Genomic DNA, 27288 nt, shown 5'->3' with positions numbered 1-27288 from the left:
TGAATTCCCTCATCTTGGGTCGTATCCTGGTGAATCTCCTGTGCTCCCTTTTTTATGGCCTTTCCATCTTTCCCGTAATATGATGCCCAGAAATATGCACATTCCTCAGCTGGGGCCTAACCAATGACATATAAAGCATGTTCACTTTGCTTTTATAGTCTGTATCGTGACACAGATTTGTTACCATGACCGGTACAGGCTTGGAGGGCCAAAGGGTCTGTTCCTGTGCCGTATTGTTCTTTGTTCTAAAGGCAAATCCTGTTTGACTAAATTGGGTTCTTTGAAGTTACAGAGCTAATTATGGTTATATGGATTGGTAAACATAAAAAATAAGGTGTGGGTTTAATTTAATGCTCCGTGTCTGGAAGGGTAAAACCTATAGTTCGATTCATGCTGGACAAAGGTGTTTGTATTTTTGGTGGTTGGTTAAGTACCAACTGTTTCTATTGGACTATGGTGTGAAGAATAAATAACACTTACAACACCAGGTTAAAGTCCAACAGGTTTGTTTCGATGTCACTAGCTTTCGGAGCGCTGCTCCTTCCTCAGGTGAAGGAACTACTTTGTAGTAATGAGCTCACCTGAGGAATGAGCAGCGCTCCGAAAGCTAGTGACATCGAAACAAACCTGTTGGACTTTAACCTGGTGTTGTAAGACTTCTTACTGTGCTCACCCCTGTCCAACGCCAGCATCTCCACATAATAAATAAAACAGCAGTGGTTGCTTAGCAATTGGGACCTTGTACAGTAGAGAAGTTTGGCTATTTTGATTGCAGGTGAAGATAGAGTGAGAGAAAAGGCAGCTAGAAGCTATAGGTTTTGAAAGCTAGAGAGGGAACATATCTCTCAGCTTTGCTAGAAGAAAAGCCATGCCATGAAGCAATGGTTAAGAAAACAAGTGCAAACATAGTTAAGGCAACTAGAGAAATGAAGTCTGTGTCTAAAGGTTCTAGAACTGAACACTGTTCAGTTAAGACAGACTCAGCTGAGAAGAAGTTTGAGATGCCAGAAAGATATCCAAGTGACTTACAGCCTGTGGAATGTCAGTTAAAATAACGATGGAAATTGGTGAGTCACTGAAACACGCTGCCGCCTAAGGTGGTGGAAGCAGGTACGTTAGCCGAGTTTAAGAGGCTTCTTGACGAATACATGAGACGAAGGTTACAATGGAGGGGCACTGAGCCCGGAAGTGCAGAATGTTTTAGTTTAGACAGGCAACATGATCGACACAGGCTTGGAGGGGCTGAAGGCCTGTTCCTGTGTTTCTTGTTCCAGCTGGATCTTGGAATTCTTGTAAAAGCACTCAAGGCAAAGGAAACTTAAAAGAAGTGGTATCAAATCCTGGACTGGAGTTTGTTTTTTATGGGCAGCACGGTAGTAAATTCTATGTCAAAACTTATTTGGTCTGAATTTCGGAATGCAAACCACTCCGGAAAAGCATAATTATGAGAGAACATTTTAAAGTGTGTTTTGGGAGTGGAATTTGGAAACTCACGTGGCAATCATTGTTTTTTATTTGTTCATGGGATGTGGGTGTCTCCAGCATTTATTGCCCATCCCTAATTGTCTTTGAGGGAGCAGTTAAGAGTCAGCCACATTGGAGTCACATGTAGGCCAGACCGGGTAAGGGCGGCAGATTTCCTTCCCTAAAGGACATTAGTGACCCAGATGGGATTTTACAACAATTGACAATGGTTTCAGGGCCATCGTTAGACTTTTTTTTTAAAATCCAGATTTGAATTGAATTCAAATTTCACCATCTGAAGTGGTGGGACTTGAACCTGGGTCCCCAGAGCGTTACCCTGGGACTGTGGTTCATTAGTCCAGTGACAATACCACTACGCCAGCGCCTCCCCATCTGGGAGATTCTGAGGAGAAATCCACAAACATTCACTTGTGGTTCAGAGTGGAGAGTGTATTTATCCACAGTCATTTTGTGTGATTAAAAGGGACTTTGTAGTAATGAGTTCATCGTAGATTAAGATGAATTTTGTAACCCGTGTTAATCCTAAAACCAGTTCAGCTTTGTCGAGGGAGGGAAGCAAAGGAGTATTGCATAGTAATCCAACTTTTCATGTTTAAATGTTTTTTTTTCTTGTTAAAACTGATTAGTGATCTTGTGACCCTGTTCCTCCACATTTTATTGAAAAAATAAAAGTTACGATCTTTTGAGCCAGGGTTCCATTCTGGAATCTTCCGTCGAATTATAAAATCCACTGCAGGTAGCATGGTTGATTTTTCTTTTTGTAAATGGATTTTAAGCAGGTATTTAATAAAGTTTCAGAATAGGCCAGTTAGCAAAACTGAAAGTCATAGATTGAAGGTGGCAGTGACAGCATGGATAGAAAATGATCTAAAGGACAGAAAGACCGTATATGTTTTTAGACCGAATGAGGTACAGGGCTGATCTCCAGAGGTTGGTACTATGACCGCCACTCTCTTTCATACATGTTTATGACCAGGGGCTTTGGTAGACAAGACATTCAAACTTTGTAGATGACACAAATAGGAGTATGGTCACAGATTTCAAGACAGTCAGAATGGCAGACATGGTAGGTGAAGTTAAAGTAGACGAGTGTGAAGAGGCCAGTTTTGATAGCAAGAATGAGGACCGGCAACATAAACAAAGTGGTGCAATTTTAAAAGGGTGCGGGAAAGAGAGCTGGAGAGTGTACACATTACAGAAGTTCTCGGGGCGAGTTAGAACAGCACAGTACAAGCCCTTCAGCCCACGATGTTGTGCCAACCATTTATCCTAATCTAACATCAACCTTACCTACACCCCTTCAATTTACTGCTGCCCATGTGCCTGTCCAAGAGTCGCTTAAATGTCCCTAATGACTCTGACTCCCCCACCTCAAAAGTTGAAAAGATTGTTTAAAACACAGATAAGATCCTTAGCTTCATTAAGGGGATTAGAGCACTTTTGCAAGGAAGTTGTAGTGAAGATTTAAAAATTGCTGGTTACGCCCCAGCTGGAGGACGGTCTTATGGTCTTATAAGAGGGCATTTAAAAGTTTATTGGATAAACATATGGATGATAATGGCATAGTGTAGGTTGGATGGCTTTTGTTTCGGTGCAACATCGTGGGCCGAAGGGCCTGTACTGCGCTGTATTGTTCTATGTTCTATGTTCTAAGACATAGGAGCAGAATTAGGCCACTCGGCCCATCAAGTCTGCTCCGCCATTCAATCATGGCTGATATTTTTCTCATCCCCATTCTCCTGCCTTCTCCCCATAACCCCTGATCCCCTCATTAATCAAAAACCTATCTATCTCTGTCTGAAAGACACTCAGTGATTTGGCCTCCACAGCCTTCTGCGGCAAAGAGTTCCACAGATTCACCATCCTCTTGCTGAGGAAATTCCTCCTCATCTCTGTTTTAAAGGATCGTCCCTTTAGTCTGAGATTATGTCCTCTGGTTCTAGTTTTTCTTACAAGTGGAAACATCCTCTCCACGTCCACTTTATCCAGGCCTCGCAGTATCCTGTAAGTTTCCATAAGATCCCCCCTCATCCTTCTAAACTCCAACGAGTACAGACCCAGAGTCCTCAACTGTTCCTCATACGACAAGCTCTTCATTCCAGGGATCATTCTTGTGAACCTCCTCTGGACCCTTTCCAAGGCCAGATTATGTCCAATTCTGGATAAGGAAAGGTTATTTTAGGAAACTTTAGGAAAGGTTTTAGAGGGTGTAACTGAGATTTAGTAGAATGGTAGCATGGTGGAGTTGTAAAAAGACTGGATATATCCAAGGATTCTATGGGAAGCAAGAGATGAAATTGCAGAGCCGTTGGCAATGATCTTTTCGTCCTCACTGTCAACAGGGGTGGTACCAGGGGATTGGAGAGTGGCGAATGTCGTGCCCCTGTTCAAAAAAGGGACTAGGGATAACCCTGGGAATTACAGGCCAGTTAGTCTTACTTCGGTGGTAGGCAAAGTAATGGAAAGGGTACTGAAGGATAGGATTTCTGAGCATCTGGAAAGACACTGCTTGATTAGGGATAGTCAGCACGGATTTGTGAGGGGTAGGTCTTGCCTTACAAATCTTATTGAATTCTTTGAGGAGGTGACCAAACATGTGGATGAAGGTAAAGCAGTGGATGTAGTGTACATGGATTTTAGTAAGGCATTTGATAAAGTTCCCCATGGTAGGCTTATGCAGAAAGTAAGGAGGCATGGGATAGTGGGAAATTTGGCCAGTTGGATAACGAACTGGCTAACCGATAGAAGTCAGAGAGTGGTGGTGGATGGCAAATATTCAGCCTGGATCCCAGTTACCAGTGGCGTACCGCAGGGATCAGTTCTGGGTCCTCTGCTGTTTGTGATTTTCATTAATGACTTGGATGAGGGAGTTGAAGGGTGGGTCAGTAAATTTGCAGATGATACGAAGATTGGTGGAGTTGTGGATAGTAAGGAGGGCTGTTGTCGGCTGCAAAGAGACATAGATAGGATGCAGAGCTGGGCTGAGAAGTGGCAGATGGAGTTTAACCCTGAAAAGTGTGAGGTTGTCCATTTTGGAAGGACAAATATGAATGTGGAATACAGGGTTAACGGTAGAGTTCTTGGCAATGTGGAGGAGCAGAGAGATCTTGGGGTCTATGTTCATACATCTTTGAAAGTTGCCACTCAAGTGGATAGAGCTGTGAAGAAGGCCTATGGTGTGCTCGCGTTCATTAACAGAGGGATTGAATTTAAGAGCCGTGAGGTGATGATGCAGCTGTACAAAACTTTGGTAAGGCCACATTTGGAGTACTGTGTACAGTTCTGGTCGCCTCATTTTAGGAAGGATGTGGAAGCTTTGGAAAAGGTGCAAAGAAGATTTACCAGGATGTTGCCTGGAATGGAGAGTAGGTCTTACGAGGAAAGGTTGAGGGTGCTAGGCCTTTTCTCATTAGAACGGAGAAGGATGAGGGGCGACTTGATAGAGGTTTATAAGATGATCAGGGGAATAGATAGAGTAGACAGTCAGAGACTTTTTCCCCGGGTGGAACAAACCATTACAAGGGGACATAAATTTAAGGTGAAAGGTGGAAGATATAGGAGGGATATCAGAGGTAGGTTCTTTACCCAGAGAGTAGTGGGGGCATGGAATGCACTGCCTGTGGAAGTAGTTGAGTCGGAAACATTAGGGACCTTCAAGCAGCTATTGGATAGGTACATGGATTACGGTTAAATGATATAGTGTAGATTTATTTGTTCTCAAGGGCAGCACGGTAGCATTGTGGATAGCACAATTGCTTCACAGCTCCAGGGTCCCAGGTTCGATTCCGGCTTGGGTCACTGACTGTGCGGAGTCTGCACGTCCTCCCCGTGTCTGCGTGGGTTTCCTCCGGGTGCTCCGGTTTCCTCCCACAATCCAAAGATGTGCAGGTTAGGTGAATTGGCCAATGATAAATTGCCCTTAATGTCCTAATTGACCTTGGTGTTGGGTGAAGGTGTTGAGTTTGGGTAGGGTGCTCTTTCCAAGAGCCGGTGCAGACTCAAAGGGCCGAATGGCCTCCTTCTGCACTGTAAATTCAATGATAATCTATGATTAATCTAGGACAAAGGTTCGGCACAACATCGTGGGCCGAAGGGCCTGTTCTGTGCTGTATTTTCTATGTTCTATGTTCTATGTCTGTGTCCTGTTGTACCTCCTTCCAATGCAACAATTCTCCAATTCTGGCTTCTCGAGCATCTCTGGTTTTAATAGCTCCATCATTGGCCATTGTGTCTTCAGCTGCTGGGCTGCAAGCTTCCCCAAGTCCGTGCATCGCTCCTCTGAAATCTATCTCTGACTACCTGCCCTAATACCTCCTCCTGTGTCTGGCGTTCCTCTGAATCACAGCGGGACATTTCATTGTGTTAAAAGCCCGAGTTCACTGGATTGATTTTGTGGCTGAGAGGATGGCCCTATGAAGAGAGATTGAATAGAATGATGAAATAAATACAGAAAGTGCTGGAAAAGCTCTGGCAGCATCTGTGGCTGGAGGAACCCGTTCGAGATTGGATGACTTCTTCAACTGATTCAAAATGTTAACTCTTCTCCTTTCCCAACAGACAACAGGCCTGCTGCAGTTTTCAGCATTTCCTGTTTTGATTTCCATTTTCCAGCATCAGTATTTTGCTTTTATTGAATGGAATAGAAGCAGGAGGAGGCCATTCGGCCCTTCGCACCTGCTCCGTCATTCATTATGGTCATGGCTGATCATCAAGTTCAATACCCTGATCCCACCTCACCCCATTACATTTGATCGCCTTAGCCCCATGGGTGTTCTGTTCTCAGGATTTTAGAAGAATGAGCTGTGATCTTATTGAGATGTATAACATTTGTAGAGGGTGTGACAGGGGTAAACGCTGAGAGACTGTTCCCGTGGGCTGGAGAGTCCAGGGCACAGTCTCAGGAAAAGGAATCGGCCATTGAGGATTGAGATCAGGAATTCAATGAGGATTGTGAATATTTGGAGTCCTCTGTCAAGGAAAGCTGTGCTTGCTCAATCAATCAAAAGAAGAGACAACTTCCCCCAAAATGCTCGGGGAGCCAGAGTCTAATGAGCAGGAGGAATTGAAGGAAATAAGTATTACTAAAAAAATAGTGCTACACAAATGAATGGGATTGAAAAGTGCTGAATGTTGAGGGCCAGATAATCTCCATCCCAGAGTAATAAAGGAGGTAGCCATGGAAACAGTGGATGCATTGGTTGTTAACTTCTAAAATTCTGTAGATTCTGTAACAGTCTGGTGGCAAGTGTAACCTCACTATTTTTAAAAAGAGGGAGGGAATGTAGGGGTAATTACAGACCAGTTGGTCTAACAGTAGCAGGGAAAATGTTTGAGTCGAGTATAAAGGAGATGATAACAGGACAGCGGGATTAGACCATGTCAGCATGGATTTATGACCAAGAAGTCATGTTTGACAAACCGACTGGTATATTTTGTGGATGTAACGAGTAGAATAGATACAGGTGAATTAGTCAATCTGGTATATTTGGATTTTCAGAAAGCTTTTTAAAAAGTCCGGGCTACACAGTAGCATAGTGGTTGGCACTGTTGCTTCAGAGCTCCAGGGTCCCAGGTTCGATTCCCGGCTTGGGTCACTGTCTGTGCGGAGTCTGCACGTTCTCCCCGTGACTGCGTGGGTTTCCTCCGGGTGCTCCGGTTTTCTCCCACAAGTCCCGAAAGACGCGCTGTTAGGTGAATTGGACATTGTGAATTCTCCCTCTGTGTACCTGAACAGGCGCCGGAATGTGGCGACTAGGGGCTTTTCACAGTAACTTCATTGCAGTGTTAATGTAAGCCTACTTGTGACAATAAAGATTTTTTTTTTTTTAAGTTCCACATCAGAGGTTAGTGCACAGGATTGGTGGGTAATATATTGGCATGGATGGAGAATGGGTTAACAGATAGCAAACAGTTAGGAATGAATGGAAGGTGGTGACTCATCTGGTCCCGCGGGGATCAGTGCTGGGGCCCCAGCTGTTCACAATATACAATAATGATTTGGATACGGGAATAAGATAATGTTTGCTGACGACGCAGTACGAGATGGAATTGTGAGTGATGAAGATGTTAAGAGGCTTCAAGGTGATTTACACGAGTTGAGTGAGTGGGAAAATGCACAGCAGATGCAGAATACATCATCCATTTCCCAACAGGGTCCCAGGTTCGATTCCCGACTTGGGTCACTGTCTGTGTGGAGTCTGCACGTTCTCCCTGGGACTGCGTGGGTTTCCTCCGGGTGCTCCGCTTTCCTCCCATAGTCCAAAGATAGAACATAGAAAAATACAGCACAGAACAGGCCCTTTGGCCCACGATTTGTGCCGAACCTTTGTCCTAGATTAATCATAGATTATCATTGAATTTACAGTGCAGAAGGAGGCCATTCGGCCCATTGAGTCTGCACCGGCTCTTGGAAAGAGCACCCTACCCAAAGTCAACACCTCCACCCAACACTAAGGGCAATTTTGGACACTAAGGGCAATTTATCATGGCCAGTCCACCTAACCTGCACATCTTTGGACTGTGGGAGGAAACCGGAGCACCCGGAGGAAACCCACGCACACACGGGGAGGACGTGCAGACTCCACACAGACAGTGACCCAAGCCGGAATCGAACCTGGGACCCTGGAGCTGTGAAGCAATTGTGCTATCCACAATGCTACCGTGCTGCCCTTAAGAACAACTAAATCTACACTATATCATTTTACCGTAATCCATGAACCTATCCAATAGCTGCTTGAAGGTCCCTAATGTTTCCGACTCAACTACTTCCACAGGCAGTGCATTCCATGCCCCCACTACTCTCTGGGTATAGAACCTACCTCTGACATCCCCCCCCCCCTTATATCTTCCACCATTCACCTTAAATTTATGTCCCCTTGTAATGGTTTGTTCCACCCGGGGAAAAAGTCACTGACTGTCTACTCTATTTATTCCCCTGATCATCTTATAAACCTCTATCAAGTCACCCCTCATCCTTCTCCGTTCTAATGAGAAAAGGCCTAGCACCCTCAACCTTTCCTCGTAAGACCTACTCTCCATTCCAGGCAACATCCTGGTAAATCTCCTTTGCACCTTTTCCAAAGCTTCCACATCCTTCCTAAAATGAGGCGACCAGAACTGTACACAGTACTCCAAATGTGGCCTTACCAAAGTTTTGTACAGCTGCATCATCACCTCACTGCTCTTAAATTCAATCCCCCTGTTAATGAACGCTAGCACACCATAGGCCTTCTTCACAGCTCTATCCACTTGAGTGGCAACTTTCAAAGATGTATGAACATTGCCAAGAACTCTACCGTTAACCCTGTATTCCGCATTCATATTTGTCCTTCCAAAATGGACAACCTCACACTTTTCAGGGTTAAACTCCATCTGCCACTTCTCAGCCCAGCTCTGCATCCTATCTATGTCTCTTTGCAGCCGACAACAGCCCTCCTTACTATCCACAACTCCACCAATCTTCGTATCGTCTGCAAATTTACTGATCCACCCTTCAACTCCCTCATCCAAGTCATTAATGAAAATCACAAACCGCAGAGGACCCAGAACTGATCCCTGCGGTACGCCACTGGTAACTGGGATCCAGGCTGAATATTTGCCATCCACCACCACTCTGACTTCTATCGGTTAGCCAATTCGTTATCCAACTGGCCAAATTTCCCACTATCCCATGCCTCCTTACTTTCTGCAGAAGCCTACCATGGGGAACTTTATCAAATGCCTTACTAAAATCCATGTACACTACATCCACTGCTTTACCTTCATCCACATGCTTGGTCACCTCCTCAAAGAATTCAATAAGATTTGTAAGGCAAGACCTACCCCTCACAAATCCGTGCTGACTATCCCTAATCAAGCAGTGTCTTTCCAGATGCTCAGAAATCCTATCCTTCAGCACCCTTTCCATGACTTTGCTGACCACCGAAGTAAGACTAACTGGCCTGTAATTCCCAGGGTTATCCCTAGTCACTTTTTTGAACAGGGGCATGACATTCGCCACTCTCCAATCCCCTGGTACCACCCCTGTTGACAGTGAAGACGAAAAGATCATTGCCAACGGCTCTGCAATTTCATCTCTTGCTCCCCATAGAATCCTTGGATATATCCCGTCAGGCCCGGGGGGGGACTTGTCTATCCTCAAGTTTTTCAAAATGCCCAACACCTCTTCCTTCCTAACAAGCATTTCCTCGAGCTTACCAGTCTGTTTCACACTGTCCTCTCCAACAATATGGCCCCTCTCATTTGTAAATACAGAAGAAAAGTACTCGTTCAAGACCCCCTCTCATTTGTAAATACAGAAGAAAAGTACTCGTTCAAGACCTCTCCTATCTCTTCAGACTCCATACACAATCTCCCGCTGCTGTCCTTGATCGGACCTACCCTCGCTCTAGTCATTCTCATATTTCTCACATATGTGTAAAAGGCCTTGGGGTTTTCCTTGATCCTACCCGCCAAAGATTGTTCATGCCCTCTCTTAGCTCTCCTAATCCCTTTCTTCAGTTCCCTCCTGGCTATCTTGTATCCCTCCAACGCCCTGTCTGAACCTTGTTTCCTCAGCCTTACATAAGTCTCCTTTTTCCTCCTAACAAGACATTCAACCTCTCTTGTCAACCATGGTTCCCTCACTCAACCATCTCTTCCCTGCCTGACAGGGACATACATATCAAGGACACGTAGTACCTGTTCCTTGAACAAGTTCCACATTTCACTTGTGTCCTTCCCTGACAGCCTATGTTCCCAACTTATGCACTTCAATTCTTGTCTCACAACGTTGTATCTACCCTTCCCCCAATTGTAAACCTTGCCCTGTTGCACGCACCTATCCCTCTCCATTACTAAAGTGAAAGTCACAGAATTGTGGTCACTATCTCCAAAATGCTCCCCCACTAACAAATCTATCACTTGCCCTGGTTCATTACCAAGTACTAAATCCAATGTTGCCCCTCCTCTGGTCGGACAATCTACATACTGTTAGAAAAGCTTCCTGGACACACTGCACAAACACCACCCCATCCACACTATTTGATCTAAAGAGTTTCCACTCAATGTTTGGGAAGTTAAAGTCACCCATGACTACTACCCTGTGACTTCTGCACCTTTCCAAAATCTGTTTCCCAATCTGTTCCTCCATATCTCTGCTACTATTGGGGGGCCTATAGAAAACTCCTAACAAGGTGACTGCTCCTTTCCTATTTCTGACTTCAACCCATACTACCTCAGTCGGCTGATACTCCTCGAACTGCCTTTCTGCAGCTGTTATACTATCTCTAATTAACAATGCCACCCCCCCCCCCCCACCTCTTTTACCACCCTCCCTAATAGAACATAGAACAATACAGCGCAGTACAGGCCCTTCGGCCCACGATGTTGCACCGAAACAAAAGCCATCTAACCTACACTATGCCATTATCATCCATATGTTTATCCAATAAACGTTTAAATGCCCTCAATGTTGGTGAGTTCACTACTGCAGCAGGTAGGGCATTCCACTGCCTCACAACTCTTTGCGTAAAGAACCTACCTCTGACCTCTATCCTATATCTATTACCCCTCAGTTTAAAGTTATGTCCCCTCGTGCCAGCCATTTCCATCCGCGGGAGAAGGCTCTCACTGTCCACCCTATCCAACCCCCTGATCATTTTGTATGCTTCTATTAAGTCTCCTCTTAACCTTCTTCTCTCCAACGAAAACAACCTCAAGTCCATCAGCCTTTCCTCATAAGATTTTCCCTCCATACCAGGCAACATCCTGGTAAATCTCCTCTGCACCCGCTCCAAAGCCTCCACGTCCTTCCTATAATGCGGTGACCAGAACTGTACGCAATACTCCAAATGCGGCCGTACCAGAGTTCTGTACAGCTGCAACATGACCTCCCGACTCCGGAACTCAATCCCTCTACCAATAAAGGCCAACACTCCATAGGCCTTCTTCACAACCCTATCAACCTGGGTGGCAACTTTAAGGGATCTATGTACATGGACACCTCGATCCCTCTGCTCATCCACACTTTCAAGAACTTTACCATTAGCCAAATATTCCGCATTCCTGTTATTCCTTCCAAAGTGAATCACCTCACACTTCTCTACATTAAACTCCATTTGCCACCTCTCAGCCCAGCTCTGCAGCTTATCTATATCCCTCTGTAACCTGCTACATCCTTCCACACTATCGACAGCACCACCGACTTTAGTATCGTCTGCAAATTTACTCACCCACCCATCTGCACCTTCCTCTAGGTCATTGATAAAAATGACAAACAGCAACGGCCCCAGAACAGATCCTTGTGGTACTCCACTTGTGACTGTACTCCATTCTGAACATTTCCCATCAACCACCACCCTCTGTCTTCTTTCAGCTAGCCAATTTCTGATCCACATCTCTAAATCACCCTCAATCCCCAGCCTCCGTATTTTCTGCAATAGCCTACCGTGGGGAACCTTATCAAATGCTTTGCTGAAATCCATATACACCACATCAACTGCTCTACCCTCATCTACCTGTTCAGTCACCTTCTCAAAGAACTCAATAAGGTTTGTGAGGCATGACCTACCCTTCACAAAGCCATGCTGTCTATCCCTGATCATATTATTCCTATCTAGATGATTATAAATCTTGTCTCTTATAATCCCCTCCAAGACTTTACCCACTACAGACGTGAGGCTCACCGGTCTATAGTTGCCGGGGTTGTCTCTGCTCCCCTTTTTGAACAAAGGGACCACATTTGCTATCCTCCAGTCCTCTGGCACTATTCCTGTAGCCAATGATGACATAAAAATCAAAGCCAAAGGTCCAGCAATCTCTTCCCTGGCCTCCCAGAGAATCCTAGGATAAATCCCATCAGGTCCCGGGGACTTATCTATTTTCAGCCTGTCCAGAATTGCCAGCACCTCTTCCCTACGTACCTCAATGCCATCTATTCTATTAGCCTGGGGCTCAGCATTCTCCTCCACAACATTATCTTTTTCCTGAGTGAATACTGACGAAAAATATTCATTTAGTATCTCGCCTATCTCTTCAGACTCCACACACAATTTCCCATCCCTGTCCTTGACTAGTCCTACTCTTTCCCTAGTCATTCGCTTATTCCTGACATACCTATAGAAAGCTTTTGGGTTTTCCTTGATCCTTCCTGCCAAATACTTCTCATGTCCCCTCCTTGCTCGTCTTAGCTCTCTCTTTAGATCCTTCCTCGCTACCTTGTAACTATCCATCGCCCCAACTGAAACTTCACACCTCATCTTCACACAGGCCTCCTTCTTCCTCTTAACAAGAGATTCCACTTCCTTGGTAAACCATGGTTCCCTCGCTCGACGCCTTCCTCCCTGTCTGACCGGTACATACTTATCAAGAACACGCAGTAGCTGATCCTTGAACAAGCCCCACTTATCCAGTGTGCCCAACACTTGCAGCCTACTTCTCCACCTTATCCCCCCCAAGTCACGTCTAATGGCATCATAATTGCCCTTCCCCCAGCTATAACTCTTGCCCTGCGGTGTATACTTATCCCTTTCCATCATTAACGTAAACGTCACCGAATTGTGGTCACTGTCCCCAAAGTGCTCTCCTACCTCCAAATCCAACACCTGGCCTGGTTCATTACCCAAAACCAAATCCAACGTGGCCTCGCCTCTTGTTGGCCTGTCAACATATTGTTTCAGGAAACCCTCCTGCACACTGTACAAAAAATGACCCATCTGTTGTACTCAAACTATATCTTTTCCAGTCAATATTTGGAAAGTTAAAGTCTCCCATAATAACTACCCTGTTACTTTCGCTCTTATCCAGAATCATCTTCGCCATCCTTTCCTCTACATCCCTTGAACTATTAGGAGGCCTATAAAAAAAACTCCCAACAGGGTGACCCCTCCTTTCCTGTTTCTAACTGCAGCCCATACTACCTCGGAAGAAGAGTCCCCATCTAGCATCCTCTCCGCCACCGTAATACTGTTCTTGACTAGCAGCGCCACACCTCCCCCTCTTTTGCCTCCTTCTCTGAGCTTACTAAAACACCTAAACCCCGGAACCTGCAACATCCATCCCTGTCCCTGCTCTATCCATGTCTCCGAAATGGCCACAACATCGAAGTCCCAGGTACCAACCCATGCTGCCAGTTCCCCTACCTTGTTTCGTATACTCCTGGCATTGAATCTTATTGAAACATCTATAACCAGGGACCTCCAACAACCAATTCTGCCCCTCTTCTATCCAGGTTTCTGTGATGGCCACCACATCGTAGTCCCAAGTACCGATCCATGCCTTAAGTTCACCCACCTTATTCCTGATGCTTCTTGCGTTGAAGTATACACACTTCAACACATCTCCGTGCCTGCAAGTACTCTCCTTTGTCAGTGTTCCCTTCCCCACTGCTTCATTACACGCTTTAGCGTCCTGAATATCGGCTACCTTAGTTGCTGGACTACAAATCCGGTTCCCATTCCTCTGCCAAATTAGTTGAAACCCTCCCGAAGAGTACTAGAAAATCTTCCTCCCAGGATATTGGTGCCCCTCTGGTTCAGATGCAACCCGTCCTGCTTGTACAGGTCCCACCTTCTCCAGAATGCGCTCCAATTATCCAAAATAGCTGAAACCCTCCCTCCTACACTATTCCTGCAGCTATGTGTTCAGCTGCACTCTCTCACTATTCCTAGCCTCGCTATCACGTGGCACCGGCAACAAACCAGAGATGACAACTCTGTCTGTCCTGGCTTTCAACTTCCAGCCTAACTCCCTAAACTCGTTTATTACCTCCACACCCCTTTTCCTACCTATGTCGTTGGTACCAATGTACACCACGACTTCTGGCTGCTCCCCCTCCCCCTTAAGGATCCTGAAGACACGATCCGAGACATCCCTGGCCCTGGCACCCGGGAGGCAACATAACTTCCGGGAGTCTCACTCGTGACCATAGAATCTCCTATCTATTCCCCTAACCATTGAATCTCCTACAACTATTGCTTTTCTATTCTCACCCCTTCCCTTCTGAGCCCCAGAGCCAGACTCAGTGCCAGCGACCTGGCCGCTAGGGCCTTCCCCGGTAGGTCATCCCCCCCAACAGCATCCAAAACGGTAAACTTGTTTTGAAGGGGAACGGCCACGAGGGATCCCTGCACTGTCTGCCTGTTTGTTTTCTTTCCCCTGACTGTAACCCAGCTATTCTTGTCCTGTACCTTGGGTGTGGCTACCTCCCTGTAACTCTTCTCAATCACCCCCTCTGCCTCCCGGATGATCCGAAGTTCATCCAGCTTCAGCTCCAGTTCCCTAACACTGTCTCTGAGGAGCTGGAGTTGGGTGCACTTCCCACCACTTCAGCGGGGACACCGGTGGTATCCCTCACCACCCACATCCTACAGGAGGAGCATGCAACTGGCCTAGCCTCCATCCCCTCTTACCTGACAGAATGTAGCTGCCCTGTGGACCAACTGGATCTCCGCCCTCCGACTCTGCTCCCAGTCAGCTGCACTCTGTAAACTCCTGGCTCTCTTCTCACTCTTTGCGAAAATGTAGGAAACAAAATGAAAGGAGCACCTTACTCCCTCGGTCACCAAACTCTTACTATAGCACTCAAATGCACCAAATTCAGCACTCGGTGCAAACAAAGTCTGCACTGTAGGGGATCACTTTTATACTGTGAATCTAGCCTCTGAAAACTGGCCTAATCCAATTAACTAATTTTGGTAGGTCTAATGCAAGTAGGGAATATACAGTGAATGGTGGAACCCTCAAGAGTATTGAAAGTCAGAGAGATCTAGGTGTACAGGTCCACAGGTCACTGAAAGGGGCAACACAGGTGGAGAAGGTAGTCAAGAAGGCATACGGCATGCTTGCCTTCATTGGCCGGGGCATTGAGTCTAAGAATTGGCAATTCACGTTGCAGCTGTATAGAACCTTAGTTAGGCCACACTTGGAGTATAGTGTTCAATTCTGGTCGCCACACTACCAGAAGGATGTGGAGGCTTTAGAGAGGGTGCAGAAGAGATTTACCAGGAAGTTACCTGGTATGGAGGGGATTAGCTATGAGGAGCGGTTGAATAAACTCGGTTTGTTCTCACTGGAACGACGGAGGTTGAGGGGCGATCTGATAGAGGTCTACAAAATTATATGGGGCATAGACAGAGTGGATAGTCAGCGGCTTTTCCCCAGTGTAGAGGGGTCAATTACTAGGGGGCATAGGTTTAAGGTGTGAGGGGCAAGGTTTGTGGTAGATATACGAGGCAAGTTTTTTTACACAGAGGATAGTGGGTGCCTGGAACCCGCTACCGGAGGAGGTGGTGGAAGCAGGGACGATAGTGACATTTAAGGGGCATCTTGAGCTAATCTGCATAAGAGATTGGCGTGTTAAATTGAAACGCTGGGGTTAGGGGTAGTGTATTGAGATGGATAGAAAACTGGTTGGCAGACTGGAAACAAAGAGTAGGGATTAATGGGTCTTTGGTAGGCAGTGACTAGTGGGGTATCCAGGAATCTGTGTCGGCATCCCAGCTATTCACAATATATGATTTAGATGAGGGAACAAAATATAATGTCTCCAAATTTGCGGATGGGAGGGTGAACTGTGAGGAGGATGCAGAGATCCTTCAGTGTGATTTGGAAAAGTTGTGAGAGTGGGAAAATGAATGGCTGATGCAGTATAATTTGGATAAGTGCGAGGTTATCCACTTTGGTGACAAAAACAAGAAAGCAGACTATTATCTGAATGGCCATAATTAGGAGAGGGGAATGAGCAGCGGGACCTGGGTGTCCAAGTGCACCAGTCGCTGAAGGTAAGTATGCAGGTGCAGCAGGCGGTAAAGAAGGCTAATGGTGTGTTGGCCTTCATTGCGAGAGGTTTCGAGTACAGGAGCAGGGTTGTGTTGTTGCAATTATACAGGACCTTGGTGAGGCCACATCTAGAATATTGTGTGCAGTTTTGGTCTCCTTATCAGGAAGGATGTTCTTGCTCTCGAAGGAGTGCAGCAAAGGTTTACCAGACTGATTACTGGGATGGTGGGACTGACGGATGAGGAGAGATTGAGTCGGTTAGGATTGTATTCACTGGAGTTCAGAAGAATGAGGGGCGGCGTCTCATAGAAACCTATAAAATTCTAACAGGACTGGACAGGGTAGATGCACGATAGTGGGCGTGTCCAGACCATGGGTCATTGAGGGCACGGGGAAGACCATTGGGAAGAGTACCCAATTAATTTTGACTAAGGGACAATTTAGTGTGGCCAATCCACCTACCCTGCACATTTTTGGATTGTGGGGGTGAAACCCATGCAGACACGGGAAGAATGTGCAAACTCCACGCGGACAGTGACCCGTGGCCGGGATCGAACCCGGGTCCTCAACGCCATAGGCAGCAGTGCTAAGCACTGCTCCACTGTGCCACCCTATTTAGGACAGAGATGAGAAATTTCATCACCCCAGAGAGTGGTGAGCCTGTGGAATTTGCTACCATTATGACGAGGTTTAAAAAAATGCTATTCTGGCAGCAGAGGGGCACAGTGGGTTAGCTTTGCTGCCTCGCATGCCGAGGTCCCAGGTTCGATCCCGGCTCTTGGTCACTGTCCGTGTGGAGTTTGCAATTCATATCCATCCAGATAATAAACTCCATGTTTGCGTGGGTTTCGTCCCCACAACCCAAAGATGTGCAGGCTAGGTGGATTGGCCACGCTAAATTGTCCCTTAATTGGAAAAAAATGAATTGGGTACTCAAATTTATTTTTAAAAAATAAAAGAAACGCCATTCTGGATGCCTATGAATTGGTTCTTGAAGCAAAAGTTTTGGAATTCAAGGAGAGATCCGGGACAGACGTGAAGTTGATAGATGGATACAAGCATTGGGAGTCTCAACCAGCTTTGGGGTTCCTGAGAGAGGTCATTCTCTTTGAGGAATTCAAGAATTCCCTACCTTCTGTGATAAGAGCCTCTGTTGAAGACCAGAGGGTGAAGATGGCTAGGCAGGCAGCAATTAAGGATGGCAGTAGTGAGATAATCCTTTGTTCCGTCACCCCAATAATTTTGAAAGGGATAGGAAGCTGGAGAGCGACCTTATGGACACTAAGGGCAATTTATCATGGCCAATCCACCTAACCTGCACATCTTTGGACTGTGGGAGGAAACCGGACCACCCGGAGGAAACCGGAGCAACCGGAGGAAATCCACGCAGACACAGGGAGGAAGTGCAGACTCTGCACAGACAGTCACCCGAAGCCAGATTTGGACCCGAGTCCCTGGAGCTGTGAGGCAGCAGTGCTAACCACTGTGACACCATGCTGACCCGGGTCCCTGGAGCTGTGATGCAGCAGTGCTAACCACTGTGACAACGTGCTGACCCGGGTCCCTGGAGCTGTGAGGCAGCAGTGCTAACCACTGTGACACCATGCTGACCCGGGTCCCTGGAGCTGTGAGGCAGCAGTGCTAACCACTGTGCCGGCCATAATCCATTTGCGTTTATAGATAAGTTTAAAACTGGGAACTCTGTTATTCTGCTGGAGTTTATTATTCCAAAAGTTCAATGTTCAAATTATACACATTCCCAGAAAGGATGCTGTGATTGCGCATGCTTTGCCATATGTTTACGGGTTGACTAATTACCGTGGCGACTGGGACGGGAATTTACATGATGGGGATGGATTGAATGGATATGGGTTTGTAATTTATGTCTTGCCGACCTCATGTAATGTCCATGCCCTGAAGTTTATTTCTTCTATGAAGAGTGGTTTGTAACAGACCTTCCTGTTTATTCCCCTTATTTCCCTTTCTTTTACTTTGCCGATCTTATTTTGATCCATGGATGATATTAATGGAAGTGTATCTTTAATTCAACCAGAAGAATTGAGAAGTTACTGGAGAGAATTCCACGTCCTGCTGGTTCGAACAAGGTGCTTCAGTTCTGTTGGCACCAGAGAGAGAGAGAGAGAGAGGCTGGGACTTGGTTTGATTGATTGGCTGGGGGGAGAGTGGTCAATGAATTGGCCCAAAAGGCTGTATTTTGCCCAGTAATGGGAGGTGATTGGATCTTATGCCAGTGGGATGGTTCAGGGACCTGAAGGTATTTCAGTCTTGATTCTGGCAGTGCAGAGGTAGAACCAAGTCTCCAGAAACCTGCTGTGAGTGCTGTATTTCTCCAAAAGGCCTGTGATGCCATCTCTCTCTAAAAAGCTGGAGTGCTGTATTTCTAAGCTGCAGAGAACCTGGATGAATGAATCTACAGAGCAGACCATTGCAGACTGCAAACAGAGTTTAAGCTGCAAGCTTGCAGCAAAGAAAGGGGGGCTCAGAACCATCATCTGAAAGAAAGACTCTTTTTCCTTTTGCTTGTTGTTTCTACCCCTTCGTGGTGTGTTTGTGCGACTCGTTCCTTCAACCTGTGTTGTGACTTTGGGGCTGGAATTTACTCTGCACTTGTACATTTAAAAAAAATGTATTTTATTACAAACCTGTATCAAAACAGGTTCCAGCGAACAAACACCCCGGGAAACATGCTTCCCAATAACTATACAATCTACAGATTTTTCCTCTCTTTTAGCCCCCCCTCCTCCGCGATGAACAGCCCCTCAAACACGGTCACAAACATCCCCCACCCTTCCTCAAACTCCCCTGCTCCTTAATCACAGGAAGTCGTACAGGTCACCCAACCAAGCTGCTACCCCGGGTGGCGATGCCGACCGCCACTCCAGCAAAACTCACCACCGTGCAATCAGAGAGGCGAATGCCACAGCATCGGCCTTCCTCCTCTCCAAGAGCTCCGGCTTCTCTCAGACCCCAAATATCGCCACCAAAGGGTCTGGATCCTCCACCTCCTCTACTATCCTGGCTAAGACTGTGAACACTCCCACCCAGAATCTTCCCAATTTTCCGCAACCCCAAAACATGTGCGTGTGATTTTGTACAAGGTGTCTTAATGTAATTAATACTTGAAGGGGAGAAAATTGAAGTGGGGAAAAACATGGGAACAATTTTCCTCCTCTACTACATTGGATAATAAACAGTAATATGCCACACAGGGACCACAGGCTGCGCACTAACAGGGTTCCCCATAAGGTATGTGTGTGTATTAATCTTAAAGGAACCATGGAGTGCAATAAGTCAGCTGTGCGATGCAGACAAGTAGAGGGAGCCTTGAATAGCGTAGTTCTACCACAGCACAGACATGAACAATGGACTAAATGACTTCTTACTATGTTTCTGATTTTTAACTACCTGCCGAAGGCCTGCTGTGTGAGGGTGTGATTGATTGGGGGAAGGAAAGGATGGTGAACCAGTTGTGGGGGGTGGGTGATCTGCTGGGAGAGCTGGACTCTGCAATCGTGGTACTGTGAGGCTGTGTATGTGTGAATTGATTCTCTTGAATTAAGTCTCTTTTCTTCCCCCCCGCCCCCACACCCAGGCTGTTCTCATCCACTTCACTGCGTCCATTCTTCCTGATCAGCTTGTCGGTGCTGGCCATCGTGTTCCTAGACCATTGGAAGAGCGAGTTGTTATCCCACATCATAGGTAAGCTGAGTCCTAATCTGCACATTCTGCACCCCTCCTGAGTTCCTTTCTTCTCTCCTCCCACACCATGCCCAGATCACAATACCTCTCCGAGTCCCTGATCTATAACTACCTGCCCGGATACCTGGAGACTATCCCTCCGGGGCTGCTCCCTGCGGTGATATTGGGAGCTGAGCACTGTCCTCTTGTTTCCAATCCATTTGTTCCTGTGATAACTGACAGCTCCCCGAGTCTGCACATCCTCCCCGTGTGTGCGTGGGTTTCCTCCGGGTGCTCCAGTTTCCTCCCACAGTCCAAAGATGTGCAGGTTAGGTGGATTGGCCGTGATAAATTGCCCTTAGTGTCCAAAATTGCCCTTGGTGTTGGGTGGAGGTGTTGACTTTGGGTAGGGTGCTCTTTCCAAGAGCCGGTGCAGACTCAGTGGGCCGAATGGCCTCCTTCTGCACTAAATTCAATGATAATCTACGATTAATCTAGGACAAAGGTTCGGCACAACATCGTGGGCCAAAGGGCCTGTTCTGTGCTGTATTTTTCTATGTTCTCCCACTGAAACGTCGGAATTATTGTTGGTGTGTGCAGAGAGTGATGCTTTCCCTTTTCTCTTGCAGTGCAGCGCCCCATGGATGAAGGCGAGAGGTACGTTTCCATCGATTACTCCAGGCTCAATCATTTCTTCACATTCATTGTGAGCAAACAAAAGTATCTGAATGTAGGAAAGGCTAGGGTGCTATCAAGATACCTCTGGTACTGCCCCCCAGCAGTAAAGGTTCAGGCTCCATTTCCAGCCCATGTTGTATTGGTTTGTGTTACATTGTGGACTAGTATTGACATCATTAACCTTTGGTAAGGATTGGAGTGACAAAAAAATCAACATTGCAGATAGACTTGAGAATACAGTAAATATAGGGATTATGTTTAAGAAAGAAGGAAAGGAAATCAAAGAGTGCTTAAAAAAATATTAGCAAACACGATTAAGGAAAATCCAAAGATGTTTTGCCAGTATATAAAGCGCAAAAGGAGAGTTAAAGAAAAGGTGAACCAAAAAGGGAACATGTGTGAAGATGCAAAGGTGATGGGAAGAGTTTTAAACAAATGTTTTGTCTCCGTATTCAGCAAAGGCATGGTGCGGATATAGGAATCCAAGAGGAGCAGTGTGAAATATTGGATAAAATAATCATAATGAGGGAGGAAATGTTATAGAAGTTGGAATCCTTGAAAATGGGTAAGTCGCCAGGGCCAGGCGGATTGTTTCCTAGGATGTTGAAGGTCAGGAAGAAAATAGATTCTGTGAGGATTATTTTCCAATCTTCGTTAGACACTGGAGCAGCTGGAGGAATGAAAAATGGTTCTGTTGTTGAAAAACAATTATAGGCCGGTTAGTCTGTCTTCAGCAGTGGGCAAATTGTTAGAACCAGTCCTGAGACATTGGATAAACCGTCACTTAGAAGGCATGGACACGTCGGGGTGAGTCAGCATGGCTTTGTTAAGTGCAGGTCATATACAAATTTGATTGAATTCTTTGAGGAAGTGATGAGGGAGATCAATGAGGGGAGTGCAGTGGATGTTGTTTACATGGATTTTAATAAGGCATTTGACAAGGTTCTACATAAGAACAGAACATAAGAACTAGGAGCAGGAGTCGGCCATCTGGCCCCTCGAGCCTGCTCTGCCATTCAATGAGATCATGGCTGATCTTTTGTGGACTCAGCTCCACTTTCCGGCCCGAACACCATAAGCCTTAATCCCTTCATTCTTCAAAAAACTATCTCTCTTTATCTTGAAAACATTTAATGAAGGAGCCTCAACTGCTTCCCTGGGCAAGGAATTCCATAGATTCACAATCCTTTGGCTGAAGAAGTTCCTCCTAAGGACAGTCCTAAATCTACTTCCCCTTATTTTGAGGCTATGCCCCCTAGTTCTGCTTTCACCCGCCAGTGGAAACAACCTGCCTGCATCTATCCTATTGATTCCCTTCATAATTTTATATGTTTCTATAAGATCCCCCCTCATCCTTCTAACTTCCAATGAGTACAGTCCCAGTCTACTCAACCTCTCCTCGTAATCCAACCCCTCAACTCCGGAATTAACCTAGTGAATCTCCTCTGCACTCCGGGAGATAGAGGAGCAGATATGTAGGCAGATTTTGGCAAGGTGTAAAAGTAACAGAATTGTTGTGGTGGGTGATTTTAACTTCCCCTATATTGACTGGAACTCACTTAGTGCTGGGGGTTTGGATGGGGCAGAGTTTGTAAGGTGTATCCAGGAAGCCTTCTTGATGCAATATGTAAATAGTCCAACTAGGGAAGGGGCCGTACTGGACCTGGTATTGGGGAATGAGCCCGGCCAGGTGGTAGAATTTCGGGAACATTGACCAGAGCATTTCGAGAGCATTTTGGGAACAGTGACCATAATTCAGTGAGTTTTAAGATACTGATGGATAAAGACAAGAGTAGTCCTCGGGTGAAGGTGCTAAACTGGGGGAAGGCTAATTACAACAATGTTAGTCGGGAACTGAAGAATCTAGATTGAGGGCAGATGTTTGAGGGCAAATCAACATCTAGCACTTTGGAGGCTTTCAAATGTCAGTTGATAGGAATTCAGGACCGGCATGTCTGTGCGGATGAGGATAAGTATGGCAAGATTCAGGAACCAAGTATAACGAGAGATATTGTGAGCCTAGTCAAAAGAAAAAGGAGGCATTTGTCAAGGTTAGGAAGCTGGGAACACACAAAGCAAGTGTGGAATACAAGGAAAGTAGGAAGGGACTTAAACAAGGAGTCAGGAGGGCGAAAAGGTGTCACGAAAAGTCATTGGCCAACAGGATTAAGGAAAATCCCAAGGCTTTTTATACGTACATAAAGAGCAAGCCGGCAGCCATGGAGAAGGTTGGCCACTCAAGGACAGGGGAGGGAATCTATGCGTGGATCCAGAGGAAATGGGCGAGGTATTAAATGAGTACTTTTCATCCGTATTCACCAAAGAGAAAGACTTGGTGGATGATGAGTCTGGGGGAGGGTGTATAGATAAGTTTAGATTATGTTGAGATCAAAAAAGAGGAGGTATTGGGGGTCTTGAAAAACATTACGGTAGACAAGTCCTCAGGGCCTGATGGGATATACCCCAGAATACCGAGAGGCAAGTGAGGAAATTGCTGAATATTGAGAGAAATCTTTGTATCCTCACTGGCTACAGGTGAGGCCCCAGAAGATTGGAGAATAGCCAACGTTGTTTCTTTGTTGCCAATTTTTTATTCAATGAAGGCCAGCATGCCGTATGCCTTCTTGACCACCTTCTCCACATGCATTGCCACTTTCAGTGATCGGTGGACATGCACGCCCAGATCTCTCTGCCTGTTAGTACTCCAGAGTTCTACCATTTATTGTGTAATTCCTACATGCATTGGACCTTCCAAAGTGCATTACCTCACACTTGTGTGTGCATGTGTGCGCGCGTGAGTGCGTGTGTATGTCTGACGTCCTACAATGAGGAAGACACATGGTTGGGGGGGGTGGGGAAGGGAGAGAGGGGGCCTGGCCCTTCTGAGCCTACAGTACTACCACTGGGAAGGAGTGAGGAGATGGGTGAAGGAGCCAAATACTGAATAGCGAGGATGGAGGAGACCTCCTGATCTGGAACGACCCTCCAGGCCCTCGCCACGGCAGCATTCCCATCCCCACCAGAAACACCCCAGTGGCGGTAGCTACCCTGAGAACTTGGAACCACATGGGGCAGCACTTCAGTCTGATCGAAATGTCCATCATGGTCCCCAAAAATAGGTGGGATATTAAGTTACAATGAGGAAATAAGAACCGTAAAATAGATATAGATAGGTTAGGAGAATGGGCCAAAATGTGACAGATGGGAGTTTAATGTGGACAAGTATGAGGTCATGCATTTTAGTCAAAAAAATGGAAAGGCAACTTATTATCTCAATGGGGAGAGACTTCGGGGAGCTCCGACGCAGAGGGATCTGGGGGTCCTCGTGCACGAGTCCCAGAAAACTAGCATGCAGCGGATAATAAAGAAAGCAAATGGAATGTTGGCATTTATAGCTAAAGGAATTGAGTATAAAGGTAAGGAAGTGTTGTTGCAACTGTACAAGGCATTGGTAAGACTGCACCTGGAATCTGGACTCGCACAAGTTGGTGATGGGAGGGGATTTTAATACGGTTATCGACCCCAACCTGGACCGGTCATGCTCAAACGGGGAGTGTACCAGCGATGGCAAAGGAGCTGCTAGGGTTCATGGAGCAGATGGGAGGAGTCGACCCATGGAGGTTTAGGCAGCCGACGGTTAGGGAGTTCTCTTTCTACGCGCATGTACATAAAGTGTATTCCCAGATTGACTTTCATTTTGAGTCGGGATCTGCTGGCGAGGGTGGTGGACACGGGGTACTCGGGGTGGACACGGGGTACTCGGGGTGGACACGGGGTACTCGGGGTGGACACGGGGTACTCGGGGTGGACACGGGGTACTCGGGGTGGACACGGGGTACTCGGGGTGGACACGGGGTACTCGGGGTGGACACGGGGTACTCGGGGTGGACACGGGGTACTCGGGGTGGACACGGGGTACTCGGGGTGGACACGGGGTACTCGGGGTGGACACGGGGTACTCGGGGTGGACACGGGGTACTCGGGGTGGACACGGGGTACTCGGGGTGGACACGGGGTACTCGGGGTGGACACGGGGTACTCGGGGTGGACACGGGGTACTCGGGGTGGACACGGGGTACTCGGGGTGGACACGGGGTACTCGGGGTGGACACGGGGTACTCGGGGTGGACACGGGGTACTCGGGGTGGACACGGGGTACTCGGGGTGGACACGGGGTACTCGGGGTGGACACGGGGTACTCGGCCATCACTATTTCGGATCATGCCCCACATTGGGTGGAACTGCAGGTTAGTGAGGAGAGCTTCCAGCGCCGCAATGGAGATTGGACGTGGGCTTGTTGGCGGACGAGGCGGTGTGCGAGAGAATAAGGAAGTTTATGCAGAACTACCTGCAGGTCAACGACACGGGAGGTCTCAGCAGCGGTGGTCTGGGAGGCGCTGAAGGCAGTGGTGAGAGGGGAGCTGATCTCAATCCGAGCTCATAGGGACAGGACGGATAGGGCAGAGACGGACCGACTGATCAAGGAGATCTTACGGATAGATAGGAGGGATGCGGTGACCCCGGGGGTGGAACCGTTAAGGGAACGTCGGAGGCTGCAGGCTGAGTTCTGGGTGCTGTCCACGGGCAAGGCAGTGGAGCAGCTTAGAAAGGCGAGGGGGACGTTTTATGAATCTGGGGAGAAGGCCAGCAAAATGCTGGCACAGCAGTTGAGGAAGAGGGAGACTGCCAGGGGAATTGATAAGGTGGTCGACGGAGATGGGAACCTGGTAGGGGACTCGGCTGGGTTAAACCGGGCGTTCAGGGACTTTTACAGCGGACTCTATCGCTCGGAACCCCCCACGGGGCCCGAGGAGATGAGACGCTTTCTGGACTGGCTGACTTTCCCAAGGGTGGGCAGGGAGCTGGTGGATGGGTTAGGGGTCCTGATTAGGGCCGAAGAAAGATCTGAGGGCTTGAAGGCAATGCAGTCGGGTAAAGCCCCGGGGCCGGATGGGTTCCCGGTGGAATTTTACAAGAAATGTTTGGGGATATTAGGGCAGTTGCTGATCAAGGTTCATAACGAGGCGAGGGATAGAGGGGTGCTGCCCCCGATGATGTCACAGGCCACCATTTTGTTAATATTGAAGCGGGACAAGCACCATGAACTGTGGGGGTCCTATAGGCCGATCTCGTTGTTTAATGTGGACGCTAAGCTGCTGGCCAAAGTGTTGGCCTCCAGGATTGAGGATTGTGTGCCGGAGGTGATTATGGAGGACCAAACCGGATTTGTCAAGGGTAGGCAGTTGGTGGCCAATGTAAGAAGGCATAATGTGATTATGATGCCCCCGGAGAGAAGGGAAGTTGAGGTAGTTGTGCATGGATGTGGAGAAGGCGTTCGACCAGGTAGAGTGGGACTATCTATGGGAGGTGCTGGGACGGTTTGGGTTTGGTAGGGGCTTTATCGACTTGGGTTAGGTTGTTGTACCAGGCCCCCGGAGGCTAGTGTAAGGACGAACAGGACGACCTCGGATTATTTTAGGCTGCACCGGGGGACAAGACAGGGATGTCGCCTCTCCCCACTGCTGTTAGCCATAGAGCCGCTGGCAATTGCTCTGAGAGCTTCACGGGGTTGGAAAGGGCTGGTTAGTGGGGTGGGGGGGGGGGGGGGAGCATAGGGTACTCCTATATGTAGCAGATCCAGGGGAAGAGATGAGGGAGATTATGGCGATTCTGGGGGAATTTGGCCGGTTTTCGGGATACAAACTGAATATGACAAAGTGAGATGTTTGTAGTCCAGGTGAGAGGTCAGGAGGGTCGGCTGGGGGAGCTACCGCTCAGGTTAGTGGGGGACAGCTTTAGATATCTGGAGATACAAGTGGCGCGCGACTGGGGCCGGTTACACAAGTTGAACTTGTCCCAGTTGGTTGAGCAGATGAGGGGTGAGTTTCGGAGATTGGATGCGCTCCCGCTGTCACTGGCGGGGAGGGTGCAGACGGTTAAGATGACGGTATTGCTGAGATTTTTATTTGTGGTCCAATGCCTCCCGATTTTCATCCCGCGGTCCTTCTTTAAGAGGATCAACAAAATTATTTTGGGCTTTGTTTGGGCGGGTAGGTCCCCACGGGTGAAAAAGGTGATGCTCGAGAGGAATCGTGGTTAGTGGGGGCTTGCCCTGCCAAATTTGAGTAATTATTACTGGGCGGCCAATATTGCGATGATCAAGAAGTGGGTGGTGGGGACGGGGGCGGTTTGGGAGCGGATGGAGGCAGCTTCATGCAGGGACACCAGCTTGGGGGCGCTGATAACGGCACCTCTGCCATTCCCGCCGGCGAGATGTTCCTCCAGGTGGTGGCGGCCCTGAGGATCTGGGGTCAGTGGAGGAGGTACGTTGGCGCAGTGGGTGCATCGGTTTGGTCCCCAATATGTGACAACCATCGGTTTACTCCGGGGAGCTTAGATGGGGGGTTTCGGGTATGGCAAAGGGCGGGGATTGAGAAGATGGGGGACCTGTTTCTGGAAGGGAGCTGCCCCAGCTTGAGGGCGCTGGAGGAGAAGTTCGGGCTGGCAGCAGGGAATGATTTCAGATATCTCCAGGTGCGGGACTTCCTGCGCAGGCAGGTACCATCCTTCCCACTCCTGCCACTAAGAGGGATTCAGGATAGGGTAGTGTCTAGGGGCTGGGTGGGGGAGGGGAGCGTCTCGGACATCTACAAAGAATTAATGGGGGCG

At 47.5% G+C, this 27288-nt stretch overlaps 1 protein-coding gene across 2 annotated transcripts in view; it reads left to right on the top strand.

Moving 5' to 3' along the window:
* retreg2 (reticulophagy regulator family member 2) overlaps positions 1–27288 on the top strand; it is a 112338-nt gene that overhangs the window by 3291 nt on the left and 81759 nt on the right. For both annotated transcript variants that reach the window (XM_072468432.1, XM_072468424.1), the window contains exons 2-3: positions 19856–19962; positions 20571–20598. In XM_072468432.1, the coding sequence (XP_072324533.1) occupies positions 19856–19962; positions 20571–20598 (135 nt within the window). The remainder of the gene's footprint in view (positions 1–19855; positions 19963–20570; positions 20599–27288) is intronic.

The sequence above is a fragment of the Scyliorhinus torazame genome, chromosome 2 (assembly GCF_047496885.1).
Source record: "Scyliorhinus torazame isolate Kashiwa2021f chromosome 2, sScyTor2.1, whole genome shotgun sequence".
Classification (NCBI taxonomy): Eukaryota; Metazoa; Chordata; class Chondrichthyes; order Carcharhiniformes; family Scyliorhinidae; genus Scyliorhinus; species Scyliorhinus torazame.
The sequence above is the reverse complement of the archived record's forward strand: the minus strand, read 5'-3'. Positions and strand labels throughout refer to the sequence as shown.